Source organism: Acomys russatus, chromosome 23 (assembly GCF_903995435.1).
Source record: "Acomys russatus chromosome 23, mAcoRus1.1, whole genome shotgun sequence".
NCBI classification, from domain to species: Eukaryota; Metazoa; Chordata; class Mammalia; order Rodentia; family Muridae; genus Acomys; species Acomys russatus.
Window position 1 is genome coordinate 2,017,948 of NC_067159.1, and position 14,801 is coordinate 2,032,748.

General features: G+C 43.4%; 2 protein-coding genes across 3 annotated transcripts in view; both read right to left on the reverse strand.

Moving 5' to 3' along the window:
• Nucleotides 1-14,801, reverse strand: part of Hao2 (hydroxyacid oxidase 2) — a 65,802-nt gene that overhangs the window by 42,461 nt on the left and 8,540 nt on the right. The gene's annotated exons all lie outside the window — the stretch shown is intronic.
• LOC127206256 (2-Hydroxyacid oxidase 2-like) lies at nt 1,447-14,766 on the reverse strand. Of its 2 annotated transcripts, XM_051165529.1 has the most exons (7): nt 14,630-14,766; nt 13,535-13,686; nt 10,791-11,074; nt 9,083-9,292; nt 3,431-3,589; nt 3,060-3,129; nt 1,447-1,868 (listed from the first exon to the last, which is right to left on the reverse strand). In XM_051165529.1, the coding sequence occupies exons 1-7, from the start codon at nt 14,758-14,760 to the stop codon at nt 1,813-1,815; spliced, it is 1,062 nt and encodes a 353-aa protein (XP_051021486.1). In that variant the 5' UTR covers nt 14,761-14,766; the 3' UTR covers nt 1,447-1,812. The 2 variants fall into 2 exon arrangements, with proteins under 2 accessions (XP_051021486.1, XP_051021487.1); XM_051165530.1 differs by lacking the exon at nt 9,083-9,292.

A 14,801-nucleotide genomic window follows, 5' to 3' on the forward strand; every position in this document is an offset into this window, starting at 1 on the left:
CTTTCAGCTAGGAAGCTTCCCTTGGTCACTGGCCAAAATTAAAAGACCCTGATATTCTTATATTTTTGGTGTGACCCTAGCCTTTAAGGGCTGAGCCATCTCTCCAGCTTGACTCTGACACTCTTAACTGACCCCTCTGGATCAGGCACAAGCCTGCGCTCCTGTTATGAGCAATAGGAGACATCAATGGCTGTTATATCCATGTACTAGGCTCTGACGGAGCCTAGAAGAAAAATGGCTTCGTCGTTATTTTAGATTCAAAATCCAGAGAAGGCAGGGCTATCCCTCAAGAGGATGTGTTCAGGGAGAACTTACATTTTAAACAATATAATCCCACTGTCTGCTTGCCAAATTATATTCCTACCTTGAGCTGCTGTGGTTTGCTTCTCTCTTGAAACAACCAAATCAATAAAGCTCAGTCAAACCTTCAGCTGCTGAGTTTAAGGTTGAAGACATGCCCTGTGTTGTGCCAGTTTGAAGTTATTACACTGAGTGTGGCTACTATCAAGGAAGTGGGATGGAATTTCCCAGCATAGCCATCTGTCAAGGAAAGCAGGCACATGTCAGGCTATAAGGTGTTTAATTAGCGGGTAAATGTTGACTTGGCCCTCTGGCATGTTCAGTTATTCTTTCATATATACATTCCAGGCCCACCTGCACACAGTAGGCCAGGCCTCTGTCAATTAGTAATTAATAAAATTTCTCCAAGACATGGCACTGGGCCAGCCTGAATGAAAGAGCTCTGCTGTGAGGGTTCCCAGGTGACTCTGGGACACTATGACAATCACGGAAGTGAATGAATACTGTGACATTCTCTTTTTTTTTTATATGATGACAATGGTGGGGCTAAGCTTTTGGGATATAAGTGAAAGTGATAGAAGGCGCCTGGGAACTGTAGATCTTGTTAACGTGGAGCAAAGTCATTCTGGGTGTGGTCATTTCCTCCATAAAATGGGGAAGACTTGTTTTTCTTGTGGGAGTTTTCATGAAACTGTGTTATTTGGGAGTTCTGGCTAGCAGAAATTTTCTTAGACTTTAATGCTTACAGTTATTTTAACTGTAGAACATTTATTGAAAAGGCTTACATTTGTTTGACAAAAAGAATAGGAGCAGAATAAAGATTTCTGCTTTTTCATGGTGAAAAACTGGTATAGTTAATTTCAACTTAGTCATAGAGTCTTGAAAATGATTTCCAAAAAATTATGTGTTTTTTTTTTTTTGGCGGTCAGCTACTGTCAACAATGGACACTAGGCAGTAGATCATAAAATTTTTATAACATCCTGTGTCAGACCCTGAATAATTCAAATGTGCATTAGCTCTCTGATGCTTTATGTTTCAGATTTTGACTATATGGGTTCAAGTTTTTAAAATTTTCAAACTTCTTGCAGGGATGAGTGGATAAAGCTAGGGTAACCTTGTTCCCATTTCTTTTTAAACATATATAGTTATTTTAACTGATACATAGTAATTGCACATATTTATGGCACAGTATGACATTTCAGTAATGTATAATATACATAATCATCAGATGAAAGAAACTGGTGTTGCATCAGATATAACTATTTTGTTTCTTGCTGGACCTTGGCTACTTGACTTAGTCAACTACTAACTATAGCTATCCTGTAGAACATTAGATGTTATTCCTTCACCCAAATGTACCCTGTGGGAGGTGTTAGATACATTTTCTCCCTTCCTCTCTAATTTTGAGGCTACAGGGCTCAAACTACTAGCTACGATGGGGCCCAAGATGAACAGCATTGCACACCATGTTGAGAGCTTGTCTTTCTTCTGTAGGCAATCTCGGTAGGTCCTTATAATCTGGAGAACTGAATAAGGTCTGGAGTGATCTCAGTGATGGACCGGCAGCCTGAAAGAACCAGACAATTATGAGCTTGTTTCCAGGCAGGTGAGAAGGGTCAGCTGAGTGAAGTCTTTGAATACAGATCTGATGGTCTGTTTGATCCCAAGTCTCACAAAGTAGCCGGAGAGAAGCAACTCCCAAGAATTGTCCTCTTACCTCTACACTGGCTCCTGGACATGCTGTCTCAGTCTCTGTCTCTGTCTCTGTCTGACTGTCTTTCTCTATCACAGAGCTCACTTCTCTTTCTCCATGGACATGGGATGATGCAACAGAGAAAGCTTTTAATCTTGTGCTTCCCTTGATAAAGTGTTATTTATATTGAATGTGTATTGTAATTCCGGTTGCAAGGGGAACAATCGATCTTTTAGATCTCCATAGTATATGCATTGTCAAATCAAAGTGTGAACACACACACACACACACACACACACACACACACACACACACACACCTTTATTTTAGGGTCAAAAACACAATCGCACATACTAGCTGTCTTTGGCCTTAAGCTCGGTTCTGAAGACGGGGTGTACTCAAGGTAGAATGTGCCAGTGTATGGGGAAGAGGAGCCTCAGGGATACTGTAGCATATGCCATGAGGACTCCACATACCAACGCCTTCTAGGGACGGTCCTGTCAAAGGCAAGCTTCTTCACTGTCAGAAGACCTTAAGTAGGATGTAATGTGAGGTCTAGAGCTGAGCTTCCACAAGGGGATTGAAAAAGAAAAGAATAAAGGCAGAGTTAGCACGGTGGCATGGGGAGTTGCGAGCAAGGACAGAGAGAAGCCCCAGGTAATGAAAAGGCTGAAAGGATTTACAGAGGCTGTGTACAAGTTAACTTGATGTAGACCACCTTCAACTCCACACACAGAACACGAGAAAATATATTACAATAATGTAACCAAGGAGTCTTTTCCTAAAACAGAAATATAGGAAAAGTTGAATTTCACACCAGGAGTGGAGTCTTAGGTGGCCTACAGACTGAACTATGTTAGCACTGACAATGACCTTGAGAAACGAACAAGGTTCCCATGGTCTGAGCACTCCCTGACCTCTTTGTAGGGCATTTTACTGTGTCTGTCCTCAGAACAACTACCAAGCCAAGGGGTGGGTGTGGGTGTTAGTCAGCACGAGGGACATTCAGCTTCTGTCTGAAGACCTCCTACCTGAGGCTTCACACCAGTTGACAAGAATACATACCTGAAAGGGCCATAGATGTGTGGAACTCTGCTTTTAAAATATTTAAAACTTGCTTAACACCGTGTTCACCCTGAGAACCAGAAGGGGAGAGACAGAGCTTTGAAAGAATATTTGGACCAATTATGGGGGGTGTAAATTGTGTGTACACTCAGTTGCAGGGAGGGATAGAATCTGTGAAGTCAGAATTATGTAGGGACTCAAAGAAAGGAAAGCGGGGAGGCTGAGGTGAGGTGAGGGCTGTTGAAGTCTGTGGAACACTTCAGAGGCCTGAAGCTGAGGGGGCCTGTGACAATTCTGGAAGAACTTGAGGCAATGTCTTCATTGGCATGGCAATGAGTGCTGGGCTCTGCATCTCAAAGTAGCAATCTCACCTTGCAGGTAAGGCCCCAAAGGATTGGCCTCCCAAGAAACACGCACCTAGCCCCAAGGGCCAGTGCCTTCAACACATCACTGCCGGTTCGAACCCCGCCATCCATGTACACCTCGATTTTCCCTTTGACAGCAGCCACTACTTCAGTCAGGGCATCAATCTGAAAAAGAAATGCACATCTAGCTTCAGACCTTTGTGTTTTGTTTCTTGTGGGGTCATGAGAGATGAATGTTCTCTCAAGGTAGAATGGGACCAGGAAATGTATGCAAAGGCCAAGCCCCTCACAATTCTTTCTCTAACCATCCCTGTAGCTGAGGGAAGTCAACACCCTCCTCCTGAGGCATGAAGATTGCTGAGGACCAGAAACTCCTGCTCACTCACCTCCAGGACATTACTGCTCACTGTCCCTCTATCCGCTTTCCCTTTCACCTCCAGTCTAGCCTCCGACTTTTAAAAACTTCCTTATGAGTTGGAAGATATGCTTGGCTCCACCTTACATATTTGTAGTATTCACTTTGGCACCAAGGAGCCTGTTGCCTTTTATTTACCTTCTATCATCACTGTTTCCAAAATGTCCCTGTTAGAGATGTCCTTCATGGCTTAGGCACTGAGTCTGTTTTAGCAGAATGGATGGGACAGTCACAGCCTGAGTAGATATCTGCCTGTCTTTCAAACTGAGTGGACGTGGTGATGCATCAAACCGCATCGCCATGAATGGGCAACTCATCTAAGACAGAAAAGTAAGAATGTAGTGGCAACATCATAAAGAGAAAGTTAAGCCTTTGAAAGACAAAGAAAGACAGGCTTCCTTTGTCCTAATTTCTCTTTGCTCCGGGCACCGAGGACTGGACTCCACAGGTGTCTTATCTGCCCTATTCCCCATCTGACACCCACAGGTCCCTGGGCCACCAAGTCTATAAGGAGGAGGACAGCGGGCCCTCTGGGTTCTGCAATGAGGATGCTTGAAGAGACGGTTCTGCTGCCTTTGGTTATTATCTGTATCCTCTGAGGGGAACTGGAAGAGAGGACTTGAAATAGAGTTTCCAGACTCTGACACTGTGGAAGGAATCCGTCAGAGTGCTGCTTGCTCCTGACTGGGTCAAATTAAAGCAAAACAAAGAAACAACAACAACAAAACCCCCACATGAATATAAATTTGCTCTTTTATGAGTGTTCAGCAAGCACTGGATGTATTTCCCTGATGTTCCCTGAAGATGCTGTCCAGGAGCACACAGGAAACTGACAGGCAGCTTACTCATTTCCTTTAGAGATTATCTTTTTGCAAATGCAACTGCGAGTGACCTTGTTCAGCCTCAAGGATGAGCCAGAAATGTTGATAAGGTTTAAATCTGAAGCTGCTTTCTGCTCCTTAACCTTGTTTCATTGTTGGCTCATCCCTCCGCTGTTGTCCCTGCCCAGAGGGAGGAGTGCTATTTCTCAAGGCTGCTCCACTGAGCTTTTAACTTCCTTGGCTGTATTAAAACTTGTTACTCACTGAAACCAACTATATTTAAGAAATGAAAAAAATAAGAAGGCACAAACCCCACGACTAACAGTACATCCCTCTTAACCAGCCGGTGAGGCAGATTTCTGCGCCTGACCCTGGAGTGAAGGGCTTCTTTCAGAGCCATGGTCCCTCCACTTCCTGGCTTCTTCTCCTGCTGGAGGAAGTAGGAGGCATGGCTATACCTTTCAATCCAGCGTTCACTAGGAGACACGGAAGAGTGAGCCTTCTCTGCATACAGACCTGTCGTTCCACTGCCTGCTCTAACTGGCAAGGGCCTGGTGGAGAAGGAGCGATGGGCACCCCAGATGACTCAGTTCCCCAAGCCTCGGAACACGCAAGAGGGCAGCTTTGGAACTGCTGCTTCTCAGAACCCTTGTAAGGAATTGATCAAGGACACACTTAGGATGTTGAAATGAAGGATGGTCACTGATGTGTTGTATAAATTAAAAAAAAAATGAAGTCAGATATAGTGGTACAGGTCTATAATTCTCACACTGAGGGAGCAGTGAAGATGAGCATCCAAAGCTAGCATGTGCAATGTGGTGTAACCTTGTCACAATATAATGGAAACCAAAGAAAAAGAAACAAGGTAAGAGCAAGGCATGGTGGCAGACGCACTTAATCCCAGCACTTGGGAGGCAGAGGCAGGTGGATCCTGTGTATTTGAGGCCAGGACAGCCAGGGCTACATGGAGAAACTGTGTCTCAAAAAATAAAAAAGTAGGTAAATACTGGAATGAGTGCTCAAGAATAAGGGGTTAATTATATAAATTGCCCATTAATGACACATTTTTTATTAATTTATTCTTGTTACATCTCAATGGTTACCCCATCCCTTCTATCCTCCCATTCCTCCCTCCCTCCCATTTTCCCCTTATTCCCCTCCCCTATGATTGTTCCTGAGGGGGATTACCTCCCTCTGTATATGCTCATAGGGTATCAAGTCTCTTCTTGGTAACTTGCTGTCCTTCCTCTGAGTGCCACCAGGTCCCCCCCTCCAGGGGACATAGTCAAATGTGAGGCACCAGAGTATGTGAAAAAGTTATATCCCACTCTCCACTCAACTGTGGAGAATGTTCTGACCATTGGCTAGATCTGGGTAGGGGTTTAAAGTTTACCGCCTGTATTGTCCTTGCCTGGTGCCTTAGTTTGAGCGGGACCCCTGGGCCCAAATCTGCCTATCATAATGTTCTCTTTGTAGGTTTCTAGAACCCTCTGGATCCTTCTACTTTGCTATTCTCCCATGCTTCTCTCATCTAGAGTCCCAGTAGGATGTCCTCCCCTCTGTCCCAGTTTCCTGGTAAGTGAAGGCTTTTGTGGGACATGCCCCTTGGGCTAGAGTGCAGATATAAGTGAGTATATACCAGTTGATTCTTTCTGCTTCTGGGTTAACTCACTCATTACGATAATTTCTAGCTCAATCCATTTATCCACAAATTTCGGAAATTCCTTGTTTTTAATAGCTGAGTAGTATTCCATAGTGTATATGTACCACAGTTTCTTTATCCATTCTTCTACTGATGGACACTTAGGCTGTTTCCATGTTCTGGCTATTATGAATAAGGCTGCTAATGAACATGGTTGAGCAAATTTTCTTGTTGTGTGCTGGAGCATCTTCTGGGTATATTCCAAGGAGTGGAATAGCTGAGTCTTGAGGAATCCCTATTCCCATTTTTGTGAGATAGCACCAGATAGATTTCCAAAGTGGTTGTACTAGTTTGCATTCCCACCAGCAATGAAGGAGTGTTCCTCTCTCCCCACATCCTTGCCAGCATGTGGTGTCGCTTGAATTTTTGATCTTAGCCATTCTGATGGGTGTAAGATGAAATCTCAGAGTTGTTTTGATTTGCATTTCCCTGATGACTAAAGAGGTTGAGCATTTCTTTAAGTGTTTCTCAGCCATTTGATATTCCTCTGTTGAGAATTCTCTGTTTAGTTCCAAGCCCCATTGCTCAATTGGGTTATTTGGTTTGGTGGTGTGTAGTTTTTTGAGTTCTTTAACTCAAAAAAGTCTGTAGCCTTCCGATACACAAATGATAAGCTTGCAGAGGAAGAAATTAGGAAAACCACACCCTTCACATTAGCCATAAGCAATAGAAAATATTTAGGAGTTACTCTAACTAAGCAAGTGAAGGACTTGTTTGAAAAAAATTTCAAAACTCTGAAGAAAGAGATTGAAGATGACCTGAGAAGATGGAATGATCTTCCTTGCTCATGGATTGGGAGAATTAACATAGTAAAAATGGCCATCCTACCAAAAGCAATCTACAGATTCAATGCAATCCCTATCATAATACCTACACAATTTTTAAAGGCATTGAAAGTTCAATTCTGAACTTCATATGGAAAAACAAAAAACCCAGAATAGCTAAAACAATCTTGTACAATAAAAGGTGCTCCGGAGGAATCTCCATACCTGATCTCAAACTGTACTATAAAGCAATAGTACTTAAAACAGCATGGTACTGGCACAGCAACAGGCTGGTTGATCAGTGGAATCGAATCGAAGACCCAGATATGAATCCACACACATATGGTCACTTGATTTTTGACAAAGAAGCCAAATCCATTCAATGGAAAAAGGATAGCATCTTCAACAAATGGTGCTGGTCTAACTGGATGTCTATGTGCAAAAAAAAAAAAAAAAAAAAAAAAAAAAAGAAAAAGAAAAAATGCAACTGGACCCATATTTGTCACCTTGCACAAAACTCAAATCCAAGTGGATTAAAGACCTCAACATAAAACCAGAGACACTAAATCACTTAGAGGAAAAAGTGGGGAAGAGCCTGGAACATATTGGCACAGGAGACAACTTCCTGAACAGAACACCAATGGCTCAGGCCTTAATGTCAACAATTAATAAATGGGACCTCATGAGGCTGAGAAGCTTCTGTAAGGCAGGAGACACTGTCAAGAGAACAAAGCGACAGCCTACAGACTGGGAAAAAATCTTCACCAACCCTACATCTGACAAAGGTCTAATATCCAAAATATATAAAGAACTCAAGAAATTAAGCACCACCAAACCAAATAACCCAATTGAGAAATAGGGCTTGGAACTAAACAGAGACTTTTCAACAGAGGAATATCAAATGGCTGAGAAACACTTAGAGAAATGCTCAACCTCCTTAGTTATCAGGGAAATGCAAATCATGACACATTTTTTAAAAGTAAAGAAATATATATAGAAATAAAGAATGTGCCTAACACATTGAACAACTGAAAAGATGGACATTATAAAATATATTAAATGCATACATATTAAAACCAAAAAATTACTTGTATTAATAAGTACCAAGAAATTAACACACCAGTTGTGATGAAATTAGGGGTGATGTTTTTAAATCATTCCTTTTTGTTCATGGATACTTTTTATAAGAGGTCAAAGGAACAGAGGAGAAAAGTGTCACTTTTGTTTGTGAAAATGAGACAAGCATTGCTAGAACAAGCTTTGGGGAAAAGATAGCATAAATATGCCTGTGACAACAAAATAACAACTGAGTTCCACTTAAAGACTCTTTCCTCACTTCCCTTCCCTCTTTTCTTTCTCTCCAGCACCACACAGAACAGACATACATTTATGAGCTAGTGCAGGCTGCTACAGATGTTAGCAAAAGGCTCATCAGCCTACTGTGCACTAGGGCATTGGTTTCTTGCAGTTCCATTTTGAAAAACCACTTATGTGCCTCTGTGAGGTGCCACTCCTTCCTACATTGTGTCAGATAGGCAAACTCAGGTTTCTAAAATCCATGAAGACACATGAGCTTCCATCTGATCACTGCCTGGCAGAAGACAGAGTCTACAGTGTCTTTCAAACATGCCCTTTGGTCTACCTACTGTGACCTTGTAGGGAGTGGAAGAGACTTATGTAGAAATAAAGTAGACCTTTATCCCTTCAACGTCCCTAAGTGTAAAATAGGGCTATATCTACTTTGCAGCAGTGTCACAAAGTTTAGATGTGTTACATATACAGTTTGTGAAGATTATCAGCTGTGCACCAGGCTATTACTAGTGATTAATGACCCTGAAGTCCCATAGGCCATCCTTGTGGTAAAGGAGAGTGCGATGTGTACCAGATTTAGTAGGAGCTTTGGTGCAGACACACAAGAGGCATTCAGACGCACCCCACTGAAGTCATCCTACTTACTGAAGCAGGAACCCCGTCAAGCTGCCTCCCACCATGGTTGGAAACAAAGATGCCTTGGACGTTGTGCTTCAGGGCTAATTCTGCATCCTCTTTCGTCAAAATCCCTTTGAGGATAATGGGCAATCGAGTTATTCTCTGAATCCTGGAGAGATCGTCCCAGCGGAAAGATGTGCTTGGCCATGCCGTGATGGCAGGAGGTGGGGAGAGTCTCTGCAGGGAATTAAAACGTGACTCTTAGTCCCAGATGCTCATATTTCTTGATTGGCACAAAAGATGAGACACATTTGGAGCACTGTCATTTATAAGCTATAAAAAGCAGGCAACACTACCCAGCATGGATTCTAATGACTTTTGCTCCCAAAAGTTGTATGAGAAATTGGGGGTCCTCCTGCCCAAATTGATGTACCAAGCAAGGGCAGTGCATGCAGAAAACTTAGGCCCTCCGTTCAGATCTAGCCAGTGGACACCACATTCTCCACTGTTGTGGGGAGAGTGAGGACTGTCTCAGCCGTGAACTCAGTGCCCCCACTTTGATCACTTCTCCCTGGTAGGGAGGCCCGGTGGTACTCAGAGGAAGGGGAAGCAGGCTATCCAGATGAGACCTGATAGGCTGTGACCGTATTGGGGGGGGCTTATGTCAGAGGCCTAGGGGAGGGGAATAGGATGAAAGTGGTGTAAGATGCAAGTGAGGGGGTAGCAATCAGGATGTAGTCCAAATAAGTTATTAAGAAAAAAAGGAATTCTAATTCAATAACTTGATCATTGACCATTAGTCAATGTCTATTTTAATTATTCTAGGATTTAGAGACACAATGACGGATAAGACAGTATCTATACTTTAAAAGGGTTCAGTATTTTGTATGTGAGATGAATAAGAAAAATATCATAGGTCAGCTTGACATTTTATGGTTGAGCTATCCATGGGCTAATAAAACCGAAGCAATAAGAATCTTAAAGCAGGCATTGCTCATCATCTAGCCTTGGCTCACAGTGTGCAGCTTATATCCTTAAGTTTTAATGTGTCTCTTGGTTCCAGGACACCCAGAGGAATCATAGTGGCCCATCAGCTAAAAAGGCCCTCTTTTCTTAGACAGGCTACTCACTTTCAAGGCCATGAAATCTTTTTCAGTTACTAGAATTTAATGAAGGAAAGGTCTGTTGTAGTCCCTTAATTGAAAGACTCCCAAAAGATGTGGGGCACTGTGCTGATGTTACGTGTTCATGGCAGCAGGTGGGGGTCTCAGCTGGCTGGACTAGCAAACAGTACAATTGTACTGTGAGCTTCCTCTCCAGAGAATCAGTTTGGCTGTGCATTCTAGGCAAAACTATCACTTTCTCAATCCATCATGAAAAAAAAAATACTGTATGGATACTTTAGCTTACTCTCCAGTGCCTGCAAGACTCTCCCCTAAGATCCACTGTCTCCCACCATCAGCCCTGGCTAGAACTTCTCTGATGAGAGGCTAGGCAGCTCCAGAGGTGAGGGCATTTGGTCTTAAGTGTTGGATGCCAGGAGTCTCTGGGAAGCAAAACCAGGTCAGCCTCTTTAACTGCTACACCTCCAGTGTCTACCACAACAAGGCAAGAAGGGGAACCTATTTGTGGAAAGGAAAGTGGGAGGCAGGGATAAAGGAAAAGAGGATAAAGGCTCTCCTTATATTAAAAACTTCTTGTAATTAATGACCATTGAGCCTGACATCTTTCTCACCTCTTCAGGTGATCGGAGGTCCTTCAGCATTACTTTTGGCTCCAAACTCAGCTCGTTTCTCATGTTTTGCCGCCTATTGCCAAGTACTGGCACATCTACAGTGATCACCAAAGCTTTGAAACCCGAAGCCTCTGCCCTCTGAACCAGCTGTTTGGTGAGCTCCCAATCTGACTGCACACAGAGTTGGAACCATCTGAGGCCTCCCGGGGCAGCAGCAGCAATATCTTCCAGGGCACAGCTGGCATAAATGCTGGCGATGTAGCAGATGTTGAGCTCCTGAGCAGCTGCAAAGCAAGGGACATGACCAAGCTTGGAGCACAGAGTTCTTTTGAACAAGCCTCTGGTCGTGTTGCCCATATAGAGAAAGCCTGAGTTCATTCTACTTCCCCGTGAGAGATGGTTGGGTTCAATGGAGAGGCCTAGTGCCTGTGTTCTTGTCTTTGCAAACTGCTCTATAAATCTTGCTTTTCATAAGGAAGATTTTTGTAGCAAGGGATGTTATTTAATCCTCAGAGCTACCACTGGGTGCCTTATACCCTTCAGGCAGGAGAGCAAACCTCCTATGAATTCCTTTGTGCAACAGAAGTGTTTGGAGACCTCATGAGCTTTGCAGTGGGAGAAGCACATCTGAAAAGGAGAAGAAGGAGTCTCACACCTTTTCTGTGTGGCTCTGAGGCTTTGTCCCTTTATCTGTTAAATGGGAAAGGTTCTGATATATGTAATGGTACTGAATTACTTTTTCTCATTTCTTACTTTCTCCATTCCGTGTGTCTCCCTGGGGGGTGAATCTCAGCATGAAACTACATCCATGGCCAGAGAATTTGGCCTCATAAAAAATTAATGCCAATGCCTCACATTAGCAGCAGACAGTCTGTCACTCTACCACAAGCCCAACACATCCATACTTGTGGCAATTTAGTAAGTCAGGCATTTTCCCATAGGACACTGAGCCAGCCATAGTGATTTGTGTCTCTTTAAAAATAGACTTTTCAGACTCATTGCTTCATGTGTCATGGACAAAGGAAGATGTCAGAACACTCTGGGAATTTCACACATGTGCACACACACATACACATATACATGTATACATGCACCCAGACACAAATGGGCACATGCACACTCATACACATACAAAAACATACATGCATACACAAACACACACACCATGCATGCCGCACATGCATGCATGCATGCATGACCATAATTAGCCTGGAATAATGATGATGGAATCCCAGGAATATTTTCAGTTTCATATCTTCCCTTTCCTACTGCTCTTATCCATGGTCCATGGTGGTATCTGTGGAATTGACAGGGACAGACCTCCACAGGGTTTACTTGGGAGAACCATAACCACCAAAGAACTTTTTGTTACACAAGATGACAAGACTGGTGTCCAGATATCAGTGAGTATAAACCATTTGGCTCTTTCTGCTTCTGGTTTAACTCACTCCTTATGATCATTTCTAGTTCAATCCATTTGTCCACAAATTTCAAAAATTTCTTGTTTTTAATAGCTGAGTAGTATTCCATAGTGTAAATGTACCATAATTTCTTTATCTATTCTTCTACTGAAGGACATTTAGGCTGTTCCCATGTTCTGGCTATTATGAATAAGGACACTAGACCAAAGGGCAAGTCCTATGAAAGTCTTCACTTATCAGGAAAGTGGAACAGAGGTGAGGACATCCTGTTGGGATGTTAGGTGACAGAAGTATGGGAGAATGGGGAAATAGAAGGATCCAGAGGGTCCTAGAACCCTACAAGAAAAACATTATGATGAGCGGATCTGAGCCCTGGGGTCCTGCTCAAACTATGACACCAGCCAAGGAATATATGTGCAATAAACATCGAACCACACCCCAACCCAGATCTAGCCAATGGTCAAGACATTCTCCACAGTTGAGTGGAGAGTGGGGACTGACTTTCACACAAACCCTGGGGCCACATATTTGACCATATCCCTTTGATGGGAAGGCCTGGTGGCACTCAGAGGAAGAATACCAGGCTACCAAGAAGAGACTTGATACCCTATGAGCATATACAGTGGGAGGAGGTCCCCCTCAGTCGCAGTCATAGGGGATGGGAGTAGGGGGGAAGCAGGAGGGAGGGAGGAATGGGAGGATAGAAGGGTTGGGATAAGTATAGAGATGTAAAATAAATGAATTAATAAAAAATAGTTTTAAAAGATTATGAACAGCTACAATATCCATAAAAAACCTATTTTGACTTATCAATTTATCTTTAAAAAAAGATGACAAGGACAATCAGGGAGATGAGGAATGGACTATGGAGAAAGCACAGCTACCTAGTCCTGTGTGAGGACTTGAGAACAATGGTTTCTTCTCGTCCTAAATGTAGACTCAGGTGTCAGCCCCATCTCTAGCCCATATGGCTGCAGAAGCCCCCTTCTCAGTGACATGCTTAGCACCTCCCCTTGAGGTTCCCGAACACCATAGCCTGGTTCAGTGGGGCCAGCACCCTTCTTTGTCATCCTATAGATTTTGGCATGTTCTTATCTCTAGCTCCTCTTTTACTGTGCTCATTATTTTTATAGACAGTGAATATTTTTACAGGTTACATGCAATAGTACACAAAAAATGGCTTAGCAATCCCTTTGCTACCAATCCTTACTCTGATAGGATTGATGCCCCTACACACTTCTGTAAGAAGTTTTGATGCTCCCTGCCATGTATCTTGATGAGTTCTAGCCTGGAGGGTTAGCCTTCTGGTGGGGTGATTCATACCTCTGGCTGTGCTCCTTTCTCCGTCTGGCCAGGCAAGAGAGTGACAGGCCGTGGGTGAGATGCAAATGGGTGCGCTGATCTCCTGCCCTTGGATTGTGGTCCTGGTGTCCACCTTTGAGACATCTCTCAGGTATCGGGGTCGGAGGCGGATTCTGCACTAGGCAATAAGATGGATTATCTTCCAGCATGGCTAAGCTTGGGCCCTAATTTACAAGATCTTTGAGCTCTTTGTGGGATAAGTTGGCTGGTCCTGAATAAGCAGCATAGGCTCAGGAGGAGGCTAATCTCTAGGAAACTGGTCTATCAACCCAGACGCTTTGGAACTGTTGACAAACCAAAGCCTACTTTAGGTTCTGTCTTGCTCTGCTAGCGTCCTGCTTCTATGACTTGACACTCAGGGCTTAGATGCCCAATTTACACTTTACCAGCAATTACTTGACAGGGAAATAAAATTTCAGATGTCCCCAGAAAGAAAGACAAGGCAATCAAAGTGTCCAGATGCTAGAAAACAATCATGTCCCACAAAGAGAACTAATTCATTTGATTTATACACTGCTTAGGGGAAAGTAGGCCATCCACAAGTGGTATCTAAAATGTTATTTTACACAAACGGGAGCTTGGATATCCCTATGGTTGGTTGCCATATGCCTCAGCCCTGAGTGTTCAAGCCCAGTTCTTGCTGAATCCATCTTCCATTGTCCCTGAACATCCTCTAATGTCATGTTCCCCGAACGTGAGTCCTTTATCCCAAGTTACATCTCTCTCCTCCAAGGCAGAGGTTTTAGGAGCTCAGGAGATCCAGAACTACTTGCGGATTTCTCCACTCTGCACCCCAGCTGGACCATCTTTGCATGGTGCAAAGTTGCTGGGACACAGATAGCTGATAACTCACGTGTCCTAGGTCTAAGATAGATTCTCTCTATGAAAACTCCCCAGCTCCTTATCCCTCATCCCACCCTAGGATAAAACCACACAGAAGCCCATCATGTTCCTATATGTCCTGGGCTCACTAAATGCATACTGGGGAATTTTATCACCTCAAGAGCTCTCAAGGAATGCATATCAGAGAGACAGTAGGAAGGACTAAGAGAAGACCTTTTAAAGGCTGCGATGTTGTCCTTGTGGGTGATGCCCTCATCAGCATCTCCTTCAATAAATTCCCATGACGACTTAGACAGCTGATCCTGTGCATATGCCTTGAAGTCTGCCAAACATACCAGAGGCATTTCTGGACCTTCAAAAAACAAAAACAAATCAAACCTGGAGA